The sequence below is a fragment of the Serinus canaria genome, chromosome 12 (genome assembly GCF_022539315.1).
Source record: "Serinus canaria isolate serCan28SL12 chromosome 12, serCan2020, whole genome shotgun sequence".
In the NCBI taxonomy this organism is placed as follows: domain Eukaryota; kingdom Metazoa; phylum Chordata; class Aves; order Passeriformes; family Fringillidae; genus Serinus; species Serinus canaria.
Window position 1 is genome coordinate 19,164,270 of NC_066326.1, and position 14,607 is coordinate 19,178,876.

At 42.0% G+C, this 14,607-nt stretch overlaps 1 protein-coding gene across 12 annotated transcripts in view; it reads right to left on the reverse strand.

Moving 5' to 3' along the window:
• IQSEC1 (IQ motif and Sec7 domain ArfGEF 1) overlaps positions 1 to 14,607 on the reverse strand; it is a 285,226-nt gene that overhangs the window by 36,247 nt on the left and 234,372 nt on the right. For all 12 annotated transcript variants that reach the window (XM_050979503.1, XM_050979508.1, XM_050979506.1 and 9 more), the window contains 2 exons: positions 3,586 to 3,865; positions 1,756 to 3,020 (listed from right to left, as the gene is read on the reverse strand). In XM_050979503.1, coding sequence (XP_050835460.1) covers positions 1,756 to 3,020; positions 3,586 to 3,865 — 1,545 coding nt within the window. The remainder of the gene's footprint in view (positions 1 to 1,755; positions 3,021 to 3,585; positions 3,866 to 14,607) is intronic.

The following is a 14,607-nucleotide window of genomic DNA, read 5'->3' on the forward strand; positions in this document are numbered from 1 at the left end:
GGTGAAAAGACAGTGAAGTGACTGCTGCACTGACCTGGCCACTGCATTGACCACATGCCTCACAATGCAATTTGCAATCCCACCTGATGCACTCTTCTCTAGAGACTCCTAAGGTTGCACAAGAATAAAGCTTTAAAAGTTCTCCAGCTCCCTTTTGAAAAGAATTTATAGACTTATGTACCATCACACTCTATGATAGTTCAATACCTGACACTGCACATTAAGGAAAATGTCACAATCCTCAGACTTGAAGGGCCACAATCAAAACCCAAGACATGTGAGATGTTTGGGAACTGTCTGAGGAATCAATAGAATCACACTGACTTAGCAGACAGTAATGACAATCTTCACTTTGCTTTCAATGCTGGAGATAAAATGCAGTGGAGAAAAGGAAATCACACAGAGCAAAAGATGTCACTCAGAGGTGCTGCCCGGAGTTCTGCAGAGTCCTGTCCTGCAGCACTCACTGCTGAGGAGCTGCTCGTCACCTCACAACAATACAGAAAACAGGTTTATCTTTGTGCAAATCTGTGCAGCAAGGTCACTTTGATCTGTTTCAAACAACTGCCTCTATTCTTGTCTGTTCCTGATGTTTATTTTTCACTTTCAGCCTCCTACTGATGTGTCACTAACAGCACCTGACAGCTTCCAATGCTCTCATTCACCCCTGCATGCTGCCTGAGCACTTTTTCCATTCACTTTTTCCCTACACCTTCCTGCAGCTGACTCAAAAGACTCTTACCAAGCCTGAGGCTCACTGAGCATTGACTGCTCGAGGCTTAATTACTGTTCAAAACCCAGACAAACACCAAGTATTAAATGTCAGCCAACAGCACCAACACTTTCCTCCCCACCTGCCCTGCCAAGGATGTTATTTTCAAATCTTCTAAAAAAGAGCTAATTGATGTATTTTCGTACCCATTCAACTTCACAAGCAGTGATCCTAAGACTTGCATAATCCCAGTTGGCTGGAAGCTCCCATAAAGGCATTTTCACACAGATTAAAAACTAAACCTGAAAGTGTTTACAGTCAAACTTGGGGCTGTAATGCACAGCTCATGTGATGGCACCAAAAAGCTTCAATTGACTGCAATGTTTTAACAAATACATGGGGAACCATCAGCCTATCAATCCAAACACATCAAAGCACTGCTATCTGAAAAGGAGGCCTGAAATCACTCAAGCCACAGGAAAAACATAGGAAAACTATTAGTCATAGGCAGAAATACAAATTTTGTGATAGTTCTGTGATAAATGATAAATATTCATTTAGTATAAAAAATATTCAGTGCATTGGCTTTTAGCATCACAGTTTTAATAAAACCCACTGAACAAATTCCAGGCTCTGCCAGTGTTAAACAGGAAACTCATCATATGCTTCATGCTGTTTCTAATTCCTGTCTGATGAGTTTTACACCACCTATATGATTAGGGCAGGAAGAAATCTGAATTTTTTATAACACTAAAAAATGGATCAGGATCAAGCCACCATATTTTTCCCCAAGAAGGGAGTTGGATTAATCTTCAGTAATTTACTACCATTCCTATACTTGTAATTATTTATTTTTTTCTCCCGAAGCTGTTAGACTATGAAAATATCAACTTAAACTTGAACATAAACAGTCACCACAAGCACCTTGTTTATTCACTGAAAGGTCAGTACCAGACACCAGTCTTACCTTACTTGATACAAGAAGAATATTCCTGGTTCATTCTCAGTGACACTGAGAGGAAGGCAGGAACTGCTGTACTTACTTGTTAAAAAGATTCAGCCCAATCCTATAATGGCGTTTCCTGATAACATCGTTACTGAAGGCAGGGGAATCCCAGCTGTTGCGAGTCTCTTTGTGGTAGGTTTGTTTGCTCAAGGTTTGCTCCCTTAGGCTGTCCCTAGAAGAGGATTCTGAGCTGCAATTTATTGTATCATTGGAGTTGGAAGTGCTGTTGATGCTGTCATTGTCTCCATCAGAGTAATCAGACTCTGATTTGCTTTGCCTGTTTGCCGTGCCATTGATGGCCAAGTGACTGTCTATGGGCCTAGCCCTGTGCCTGGCCTCCTGCTCCTCCCGGGTGATGATCTTGGCAGGAATGCTGTGAGGGATATGTTTAGGGCTGCCTTGCTGGCTGGTGATGCTTCGGTCATACGCATTCTGTCTCTTTAATGAGCCCCTCTCCGAGCGATCGCTCAAGTCCACGGAACTGTCACTGGGCGGCTCGATAGTGAGCAGGGGGAGGTGATCCATCCTCATCCTCTGCTCCTGGCATTCCAGTGATGGGGTACTCCTGCAGCTCGTATCAGTGTCTATCTTATCATCTTTGTGGGTCATGGACCAGTACTCTTGGGAAGAGTTCACGGAGCGGAGCCTCAAGTCCGACTCCGTGCTGGACGGCCTGTCCACGGACTGGGAGAGCGGCAGGGGTGGAGACAGCTCCTCCTCATCGATGTACAACGTGACGTCGCTGTAGGACGCCGTCATCTCGTCCAGCTTCCTGTGATCCACATTGTGCATTGCTGGTTTGCTCGGGGCACAGCTCTCCCTCTCCATCTCCCGGCTCCTGACCTGCTCCGCGCTCTGGATTTCATCCGAATGCAGACTGCGGCAGTTCAGTGCATCATCGATGGATTCCGCCAGGGATTTCACCTGCCTGGAAAAAGCATCCTCCAGTTCTGTTATAGCATCAGTGAAATCAGTGGATGCTGCCGGGGACTTCATGGTAGCCGTCTCCCCGAGCTCATTGCACTCCGACGGTACCAGGGAGCCCAGCTTTGACCCATCATTTGTAACAGAAACTTGCTTCCCCTCAAAGTAGGAGCTGTGGACTTTCTCAGGTCCTTCAAAGGAAAACTGCATTCTCATATTGGACAGGACGATGCGCCTTGACATGCGGTTCTCGGACATAGAACTGCGCAGGCGCTCGAAGTTCTTGTTCATCTGATACTGGCGGAAGGCGGTCTGGATGGTGCGGGCAGCATGTCTGGTGATCAGACGGCCCCCATACTTCCGTTCTAGCATCTCCACCTGCCAGGGAACACAGGCCCCCCTCATCACTTTGTGCAGCTTGGGACAAGGGTAAAGTCTCACAAAAACATTTTGCTCTTGTAACCTCTTTAATATACTTTATACGTATTGGTTTTGAAAGTATAAACTCAAAACTGCAATGATGAATGGAATAGTCATCTGCAAACTCCACCATAAAATACAAAAGTATTTTGTATTTAAAATTCACCTCACAGATATAAGAGAATATCAGTTGCAATAAGTTCTTCCTTCCTTTCTGTGACAACAAAAACACCTGGGTTTCAAAATGACTCATTTTCTTAGAAAAATATTTTGCACGATTACATTCTAGTACACTCCTGGAGTGTAAAATCTCAGTTCCAAGAACTGTTTTTACTCTTAACAGTATTAACTGCTAAACCTATTCAATCTTAATTAAACCGTTAATATCTTTTACACTTTTCTCTAGGAGGTGGGAAAGGTGTATGGGACAAAGAATAACAGACTTAAAAGTCCCAACTGAAGTGATGCTAGAAAAGACTCCTCCCAGTTCATAGACACAAACGAGGTACCAGAGCTCAAATACCTGCTTATCCTGTAGGTCTGAAGAGAGTTCATAGCTCTCGGAAAGCGATCTGGACCGTTTGATGGCCTCCTCCTCGGCCTGTTTGCGCAGGATGGAGGTGGAGTGCTGCAGCTTGGGCCGGCGGGCTCGCTGCTGGCCGGGCGCAATGGAGTAGAGCCCGTAGGGGTGCTCGTAGTGCTCGGGGCTCAGGGCGGAGCTGTGTGTTATAGGGCCCTGCGGGTAGCCGGACGGGCTATCCAGGGACGTGCCGGTCTCGCTGCTGGGAGCCTCCCCCTCAACGCTGCACAACAAAAAAGAGACGGCAAAAGCCTCGGGTGAGCCCAGCACACCAAAATTCTCCACAGCAAACAGCACAGTTCTGCTTTAGTTTCATTTTGTGCAGGCATCTAGCAAGTTTTGCTGTTGGCATGCAGGTGTTACAAGTAACGTGGCTTTCATGGCAAACACCTCAGTTTTTTCTGCAGTTTTTGCAAGTCTCAATCTGTCATGCCTGTGACATCTTTAGAGCACGAGTCAAACAGGAGAATGGAGGTTTCAAGGATTATTTAACTTTATACACTAATTACTAATAACATAGTTCCCAAGTAAGTAATTCAGGAGCTATTCTGTAAAATGAACGAAAACTTCTAATTTCTTATAAGACTGCTTATTTCCAAGTTTCTCCATTCAAAATGACAGATGCTTATTTATGTCTTTCTTTGCTCTGACCAATTAAAGCAACATTTTCTTGCCCTTATATTACAATCTAACATAAAAGGATTACTTTCATGGATATAGGGATTTAATTTTAAAGCTATGATGTTTCTAAAAACTAAAGTTGGGAAAAAGTACTTGCAAGAGAAAACTCATTTATTTCTCTGCTAGTGAAAGACTGCTCCCATGGGATACTTTTGGCCAGTTTTGGAGTAAAAGCATCCCAAGGGACAGTGTTTCTAGCTAATGAAAGCAACATGGTTTCAGGTGAAGAAAGCTCAACAGCATCTATCTAGCAAGGAGACTACTTTGCTTTCACACAAATGCTGTTATTGGTAAGGAATAAAGGAAAAGAAAAACACCTTTTCTATTAAAAGGGTTGCACACAATAGGAAACATTTTAAAACCGAGTCCTAGGTGTATTCTGAAGTAGTGATGACTAACAGCAATTTGTATTTGGGTTGTATTTGCAGGAGGGCACACTCACATTGCAATACATGCACTTTCACTCTTCCATCTTTTCATGTTTCACTGCACTATTTACTGTCTGTCTCATCCTGTGTATGCAGAGCATTGACAGAAAAATGAAATTGTATTTTTTTTTTTTTATTCCTGAAAAGACTCAGTAAACACTTCATACATGCACCAATAAAAGCAGCACTTTTCCTACCTTTTATTTTAAGAACGGTACATCCAAACTGCAAAGAAGTAAAACTCCACATTCCCACCACGCCCTGTATTTTTTTCCTTCATTCATCTATACTTAAAAACCAAAGCCCTCCTGTTGTCTTTCAGCTGTCCCTTCAAAAAGTACAGAGCAATTTCTGAATGTTCTCCACCGACTGAAGAGCTGAGGGTTAACCCTGGCCAAACTCTCCCAGCTTGAACAGTTTGTACTTTTTAAAGGGAAGGAGAAAAAAAAAGCCCCTTAGATTTCTTAAAATGCTTCTATAAACATGTAAAACTGAAACCAAGTCCTCTCTCTTTGCCCATCAAAATATGACTCCAACCAAAAGGTATTTTCAAACATACTTAACCCAAGCTGGAAATATTTGCAGTGTGCACACATTGCTTTTTCCAAAAAGGAAGCTGACAGGAAACTAATCCCTTTCCCTTCGTGATACAGCTGGCTTTCAACTTAAAAATGATAAACTATCTAGAGTTCTGATGGTGACATTGAAACTGTGTAACCACCTGCTAAAAACAAACAGGTCATTCTCTCTGAAGCATCCATTAAAGACATGGTACGATACTGAGTTGCTTCACTTCTCTCTTTAAACACTGAAATTCCTTCCTCTGTTCTGCCAGCTGTGAGCTGTGCTATTTTGGACATCACATCCTAGCTGCAAGTTTATTTGTAAGTACTTTCCATACAAGCATGGCAAATTTGTTTTTAACAGGAAGGCTGGAATTATCTTCTTAGGTTCTGTTGACGTGTTCTGCCTTCCTCACCCTTGCATTGTGAACTATTTAATAACCTTCCATGCTGATTATAACCTCCTGTTGACATTTTAATAATGCTACCTTCGATGGATCCCTTAACCTTTTCCTCAACAAAAAGGGCACTGCCCTAATCACAAGAAGTTGGAAGGATATCTGCCCAGAGTTCTGACTGAAGTTAAGGGTTTCTTCTTGATTTTTAGTTTGCCTTCTGTACTTTTTCCAGATATGAATGTGATGCTTGACTGACTGTAACGCTCGATCTCATTTTGCTCATGGGCCTATTCCCTGCCACCTGACCTTTGAAGCATGGAAATGATTACCTTTCACAAGAGGCACAACAACAGCCCTTCCAAGCAAACACATGGGCACAGGATTTAAGGCTTTCCCCCATTCAGCTCTTCCCAGCCTCCCAGGAGCAGCTGAAGCTCCATATGAATTACTTCATTAAAGTGAAACTTCACTGGCAAAGAAAAGCAGCTTGCTTTCTCCTTCTTCTACTTTACATATGTTTGGAGGAGAAAAGTATGTCAACAAGTATGACTTGTGTGAAGCTGCAAGGATGGCAAGTTGGCTTGCTCCACTGAGGGAGCAGCACAGAGCTGGCAGCAGGGCTCACTGAACCAACTCCCAGCACTTCCCAGCAGGCCTGGGTCGCTGGAGGTTATCAAACCTGAAATACCCATCTGCAAGAAGGGTGGGAAGGGCAGTTTGGGGAACTCCAGATGTGCCAGCCTGACCTCAGTGCTGGGCAGGTCACAGAGCAGGTCACCCTGAGTGTCAACACAGGACAACCTGGAGATCAGGTCTGGCCAGCTTGGGGCTGGGAAAGGCAGGTCCTGCCTGATCGACCTGCTCTCCTCCTGTGACAAGGTGACCTGCTTTACAAGCTGTGGATGTCACCTGCTGGGACTCCAGCAAAGCCTTTGGCATTGTTCCTCCCAGCATTCTGGAGAAACTGGCTGCTCTGGACAGGTGCTCTGTTCCCTGGGTGGGATAGTTTAAAATCCATGTGGATGTGGCACCTGGGGACATGGGGCAGGGGTGGCCTTGGCAGTGCTGGGGAATGGTTGGACTCAGTGTCCTGAGAGGGCTTCTCCAACCCAACAATTCTATAACACAGACTCAGAACATGAGCCAGGCACTGCAGGGTTACAGGGGTGGTTTTTATCTATGCACTTACTAAAACTGCCAACACACAAAAATGTCAAGGACTCTGCTCCAGGCTTGCAGTTAAAACCAGGAGAAGTCTCCCTGGGACTGAGGGAGTAGCTGAGACAACTCTCCAGCCCTGCTTCACCTCCACACCCTGCACACACTGCCTCTCTCTGATGGGCAAGACATTAAGAATATTAAGCACACTACAAAAATAGACAATGTAATACTGTTAATTACTATTACTTACGTTTTTACTATATATACATACATATATATTATATTAATGTTAATTAAAAATCCCAACTGGAATTAGGAATTGCTTCTTAATAAAGGTGTCCAGTTTGAGGCATCTGCTACCTACCAGACATGTCCAGTACAATTACTGATAACTTCATTGTTTAAAAAAAAATTCTAGTGGATTAATTTGGTTTATCTCCCTGCAATGTGCAACTGCATCTTACTAGTAAGCCCAGCAATCTGTTGAATATTCTAATTGTGTATTATTAGGAGAATGCAAAACAGCTGAAATTAACCTATAAGTCCAACTGTTTTATTGCACTCCTGTTTCAGCAGAAAATAGACATTCATTATCTGCCAAGCCAGAAAAAGTGAAAGGCTGCTAGCAAGTATTTTACAAAGTAGCAGAGAATGGAACAGCTAAAGAATGAAAATGAAATATTTAAAAATAATTAGTATTACTAATATGACTTTGCATGAGCAAAAATTTAAAATAGAGCCATTGAAAAACTTTATACAACTAAATAACTTTTTGAAACAGTTGCCAGCACTGACTGAATCAGCATTTTGTCGGAAACTGAAAATTTCTTCCTGCATAAACCTCGGTTTATAATACTGTTAAAAAAATCCAGGCTGACAAAAAGGGGAGGAGCTGCTGTTGCTAGGAAAAGGTACTGATTTTACAGGCATTTCCCACAATTCAGGGATGAGTTCCTTTCAAGAACTACCTAATAAGAAGAAGCTCTGTCTCCTCTCTCCCTCCCCAGTTGTGTGGTTAGCCATGACCAAAGCAAAACATTTCCTCTCCAGGCATTTTAGCAGCACAAGCCTGGCAGGTCTTTTCTTCCCTGGCTCTCATTTTACACTTTCAATTATTACTTCTAATCACAAAGGCTGTAATTAGCACCAGTACGTCAAATCCACTACCATATTTTAAAACAATAACATATTATTCAGGATGTTTGACTATCTACTGTCATTCTTTATTTTTCATTTTTATATTCACACCTCCCTCTTCCTTCAAATCTTGCCAAACTATTAGCAAAGCAAAGGAAAAAAAAAGTACAATAAAGACAAAATAAGAGAACTTCAACATTTGAGCTTAAAATGGAAACCTTAAAAAAGACCTGAATTCCAGTAAGGAGCAAACCCCAAGTTTTTTCCACAAGTATGGATTTATCTGTTCCACTGACTAATGGCAAAATGACCAGAGGAGCTGCTGGCTTGGATGCAGCGGTACAAGAATTTATCTGCCATAGAATTTATACTATGAAAGACAGACGTTTGATAACCAGAAAAGCACAAAGTCCCTTTCCTCCTGAGGCCCAGAACCTTATCTTTAAAACTACATGCATATAAAAAGGAAGTATATAACAGTACCATCACATGAAGTAATGATTCAGTGCTGCTTCTCACCCCAGAAACCCCCCAGATTACAAGCAGTCAAGTGTCCCTGTGCATTTTTAGAACTAAAATATGAAGATAATGGGAGCATATGCTTACAGAAATCACCCAAATGTTCAAACCGGTTTGCTGCAGATTTAGTACGGAACAAAGAAATGAAACATGTTTCTGAATAATGCAAATGCCAAACCCAAACTGCATGCAACATTCTAAAATAGAAGAAGATCCTCCCAGCAGAACAGAGCAAATGCTTGAGAAGCTGTTTTACAATGAGCATTCTCTGAAATCAGAATTATTTTCATCACTTTTTCAGTATGGACTTTCAGCAGTGTAATATGAAGACATGAAATTGAAAACAGGCCCTAACTGGATAGTACACACATGAGAACCAATCAGCATTATATTAATCCTGTTAAAAAAATGTTTTGGACACAAAGAGAAGTATGGGAATATAATAAGTTTGTGCTGTTACATCTTTAAAGATTTTTCCACAGCATTTCAGATCCTTAGAAACATGAACACATGGGTGCACAGAATAAATTTCTTTTCTTCTACATTGTGGAAAGGCAGCACGAGTATCACAAATACAGCAACAGAAACATGCCTAGTTTAAAATTCTAGTCAGCACAAGGTGATAAAGCCACTCAGCTTGGCCACGACCATGCAAGGGCTCTGTTCTTTGGGAAACAGGGAGGTTTTAAAGCAGGGCTGTGGTAGAGCAGCAGTAAAACTGCAGGTAGTCAGCACAGACTGATTTCAAATTGAGATTAATGAAGAATCGATACTTTATTTTATTTTTTGCAACACTGAAGCATTTGCATGAGTGGATCTTCACGAAATTCCTCAGCCAAATCATCCTTCTCTCACTTGCCTCCTTTTCTCTGGGTCCATTTAATTTATTTCCCTCTTCAAGAAAAATGCATGTAAAGCTGGTTCCCTTGAAGTCACATCTACTCACAGAACAATTCAGCAAACTCATCTTCTTCCTTTGTCCCAGAAACTTTTCTGCCCATAAACACCAACATAACCACAGCTGAAGTATCCAGATACCTTCTTGGGACACTGCCTTAGGATTTACGAGATGGATTTAAATGCAAACCACAGAGTGAAGCTTTTTGCACTAAAATCTCATTTCATAAACATCATTTCCAGTAAAACTTCTGCCTCACTTAAAAATAAATAATCTGTATAAACAGGTCCAAATGCCCAGGGAGGAAGAATTGCTACGCATCTTTTAAAATGTGGAGGTTAAAACCAGTCAAACTGTGATCTTAGCTCCTAATTATAGATTTCCACTTGAAATAGATCGAAATTCTCTACCTAGCCCAGAGAATGCAGACCAGAAGTCGCCCGTGGAGCTAAGTGGGTAACAGAGAGAAGTAGGATGGCAGCTGCTGCAGCAGCTGGTGTGGCCAGCATGACGGCTGAAACAAACCACTCAAATTGCAAAAATGTTTAGGCCAAATGTGGGCATTCCACATAGGAACAAACCTCTCCTAAAGTCAATGTCTTGCACATAACTTTGCCTTTACAAGTGCAAGGAAGCCCTGGTTTGAATGCGTAATTTTGAGTGACAATTGCAAGCAGAACTCTGCTCTCCAGAGCTGTGCCTCCCCACGCAACTTCACCTCACAGATTACTCCTTTGGCACAGGGTACACCCCACTGCTTCAAAGCTGCCTCGTGCTTCAGTACCTGTGCTGCTCTCTGCCATAAACGAGGAGGTGCATTTAATCAAAGCTCTGATGTATGCACTGTATTATCTATAATTACCCCACCAAACGTTCTCCATTAACTTCTCAAAATGCAGAACTGGCCATACGTACTTCACACAAGCCATGGTTTAGCATTTTTCTCCACCCTCTAATACAATATTCCCCACTGGAGTGAGAACATTGAGCAGAAGTTTATTATTAGTGGAGTTTGAACTAGAACCTAGTCCTTATTGCCATGGCTGGTTTGTGCTGTCTAGTAAACAGAAGTTGATTATATTAAGAACTTACACAAATCCCTGAATTCAATAAGCACAATAACATTAACAAACCAATCTACTTTCAAATACACCCTGCCAAGAGTTCAAAGCCATTATGATGGACAACAGCATTCACAGGCAGTGACAAAAGCTTTGATCCGGGAGAGAAGTATTGACCAATGTGTTTTACTTCCAATGCACTCTCAATTCAGCTGTTTCTGTTCAAAACAAATGAAACCTTTGAATGCACATCAAAGTAATGTCCCAGGTAATTCATCTGACTGAAGTTAAATATCATTGCAAGAAAAATCCAGACACCATTTGCATGTGTCTCAGAAGCAAACCCTTACAAAGCAGTCACTTATTCTGTAATATTCTGTGGTGAGAGTGCCAATAACAGCAGCCTGAGTCAAACAGTCTGAGAGCCACTGAGGGAGGGCAGAGCTCCACAGGCAGGTACCCCTGCGTGCCCTGCAAACCTGCAGCTGCTCCCTGCTCCAAGCCCAGATTTCCAAAGCACACAACAACCCCAGTGCCCATGCCCTGGCCACTGCCAAGCTGTAATTCTCACCAAGTAACCCCCTAAAAGGCATTAACAAGAACACTTTGAAAAAGGGCATTTTGACCCACACTCTTAGATGCCATCAGTAGCAGCAAAAAGTACAAGATGACAGGTTATTTTCTTCCCACTGAAGCAGAATGCAGGAACGAATTCACTGTCTCTTCTGACATGGAAATGGACACCAGCGAGACGGAAATGGAGCTAAACGAGCCACCCATTTTAGGCAATAACACAACAGGGTTAAGAACTAAGAATATCCCTTTGGGAAAAGTTTATTGAGACTATCTTCAGCTTCCAAGGAGCACAAGGAAGGCTAACCAGCTCTCAGGTCGCCTCTGTCAAACACTGGCAGCATACTGGCTATCAGACACAAGAACGTACAGAAGGATCCACCCAACCAACCCTCCCCAGTACCACTCAATGCCTCCTGAACCTCCCTGCTGAAGGCAAAGCTGTATTTTATTGTCATAATTTAACAAGAGTAACAAGTGGACTGGCAGCACCAACAGAACCTGGGTAAAGCTTACAAATGTTCACTTCTATCTCAGGTGAAGTCAGCCAGCATCACTCGCTGCCAATCTGTGTTAATCATCACCCAGCATTGGTTTATTCAGTAACAGCTCTTTAAAAAATGGGTATTATGAAAAGATGACTATGGGGTGACAATTTGAGGCTTGTGGCTCAAACCAGCCCAAGTTTTAGAATTTCTGAAGTTTTTTTTATAGCCAGTTCTTCTTTTTGATGTGTCAGCATAAAACACATTAACATACAAAAATGTCCTGTATGCTTCAAAAGGATGCTTTGTTTCTTACATGGACTAAACCTAGCAATTTTAATGTAACTGTGGTGTCTGTAGGATGGATCACTTCACAAAATCTGTGAAGGTCTGCCTCCCACTGCAGACTTTGTCCTGTCCCTGCTATGCAAGCTTTTACACAACATGATAAGCTTGAAAAATTTGTGGAGTTTCTCAATGCAGCTGTAGTAGAATTTGACCTCAACTATCTACAATTTATTTAGATACACCATTCATCAGCAGAAATCCTCTTAATTTAGCAAACCCACACTATATATGACATGTACTGAAGATAGCAAGATATTAGCACACATTCCACTGTCTATATGACACACCCTTCAGACACTGCTAAGTTTAAAAAGGAAGATTTAGTGTCTGCAGCTGAAATACCCTGATTTGCACACGCAGCTGAAGCAGCATTTGATACAATGCAAGAATCCTTGGTGTCCTGTGCCAGCCATCCTCCTCTTTCACCTCTTCAGCTGTTGTGTCCAGCCTGTCCCAGGAAGGGGTGAGAGAACAGCACTGCTGCTGGGCAATCAGCTTGCTGGCAACCAGGTTTTGCCAGAGATCAGCACTGATTTCCTCTTCCCAGTCAGGTCTTGGTGGATAAAACTCTTCTTTCCCTTTTTCTGTTCCATGTATGATAGAAACATGAACTGCTTTGAAGATGCTTTAAAAAATCCTGTTTAATGAGACAGTGTTTCAGGCCTGGAAATGTCATACCTAAAATAGATAGTTAAAACTATCTCATCTTAGATAAAATATAAATCAAATTCATATAAATCAAATCAATATAACAAAAAAATAAATATAAATCAAATTAGATCAGATATAGATCAAATAAAGCCTAATACTTGACTCATTTTAAAGGTTTGTCCCTGCACCATTTGAAATGCTTACAAGTACAACAAAGTACAGAGCACTAGGAACAACTTCAGAGCAGACCAGTCTTTCCCAGTCTGTGAGGGAAATTAAAAATCAGCAAAAACAAAGAACATGCAGAGGGTCCATGCAGCAGAAATGACAACAAAACCATCTTTCTCTACTGGACACTGCATTGAGTAAAGTCTCAGAGCACTAACAACTGTGTTCATTTAGACCATATTTTAACTTCTGTAGCAAATGAATGTTGTACAGAAGGACCTATTTAGAACAACCAAAGGATTTCCTTTCAAAGACTTATTCTATATTGTTATTATCTAATGAGTTGTGCTTTCAAGCAATGGCACTGATGAACATGAGATACTTTGCTCTCTCTCTAGGATTTAAGAAATAGTCGGTCAAAATTATCTTCTTTTAAAATTAGAAAGGGACTCTTCAACTTCTAGTGGTTGGTTGACGTCCCTCTGTAGTTACAGATAAAACTAAAAAAATTACAGAGTAACATACTTTAAAAAGCCATTCCAAAAGGAGGATGGGCTGTTACAAGTCTGATCAGAGAAACCTTTCACTGATCTAACTGAAAGTTAGATCATATATATACTATCATATATACTATATATACATATCATATATGCTAATCTGAAAGTATATATAATATACAAGTCCCACTCCATTTTAATCACTGCACACACCCTCCACTTTGCCAACTTTGCTGTGCCAAGTCTCAAAAACTAACAACCAACCCAAAAAGAGAATGAAACCCTACCAGTTTTCTCTAAGGGAAAACAATGTAATTTTGAAATGTTTAAGTGCAAATGGGCATGGGAAACTCTCAGGTAGGAAAGAAAAGGATGAGAACACAGCACTTGTTCCTGCTCCCAGGAAAGCTCGGGGTATTGTTACCCAGCAAGTGAGAGCAGGAACTGGCCTTGAGCACTCTGCCCACACCAGGAGAGAGGTGTTGTAACTCACTGGAACAGGAGCACTGCTCACCTCTCTGCAATCACAAGCATCCTCATAAAAGGGAGATTTTATCCTCTGCTGCACACCCAAGGTTTATATCAGAGTGTAGAGAACACAGTGTTAAAGGAAACCAAATAATAGGAGATTTTTTTGTTGGAAGTAAGGGGCTTGGTGAAAAACACAGTGTTGTAGATGATCCTTAGGTTCAAGACAATGTGTTCAAACACAGAAGGTATTTGCAGACAAAGATACCACACATAAATCTTCACTCTTGTACAAATGAGACCTCAGAAGATCGCTCATAACCTCTAAATCAGCCAAAGAGCTGACAGATGCTTTTTCTCATTCACAAACTTCCTTCCTTTTACATTTCCTCCCCATTATGCTGAGTCTATACATTTTACAGCTCTTTCTCTGTCAGAGAGGAATTAAGTGTAGGCTTTCAATAGAACTTCTGACTCACCTCACTGATGACAGAGTAACCCAGGTAGCAGTTCCTGCCTTGGAAATCTTTTACTGCACACACAGAGAAGAGGAACAGTTTCTGGGCTGTGCAGGCCATGTTGCAGCTTCCTCTGGGTGCAGCACAGCTGCCCAGCACTGCTGGCTCCCAGAACCACCAACACCCTGCACTGCCTCTAGCTTAGAATTGGACTGAGGATCCCTGTGGGTCCTCCCGGCTCAGGAATATTCTGTGACAGTGTCTGTGATGGGGCTGCAGCTTGGCTTAGCTGGGCCTGCAAGTGAGGCTGCTCAACCACAACAGGAGTCTAAAATACACAATTTGGGTAACTCTTGGTCATCTGTAGGCTCTTCATCACAGCAAAGTTCACAGATCTTTCCACAATGGAAAAGTGTTTTTTAGGACAGGGGTAGAAGTCGAGTTCCTGAAAACAAGAGTCACCACTTTGTG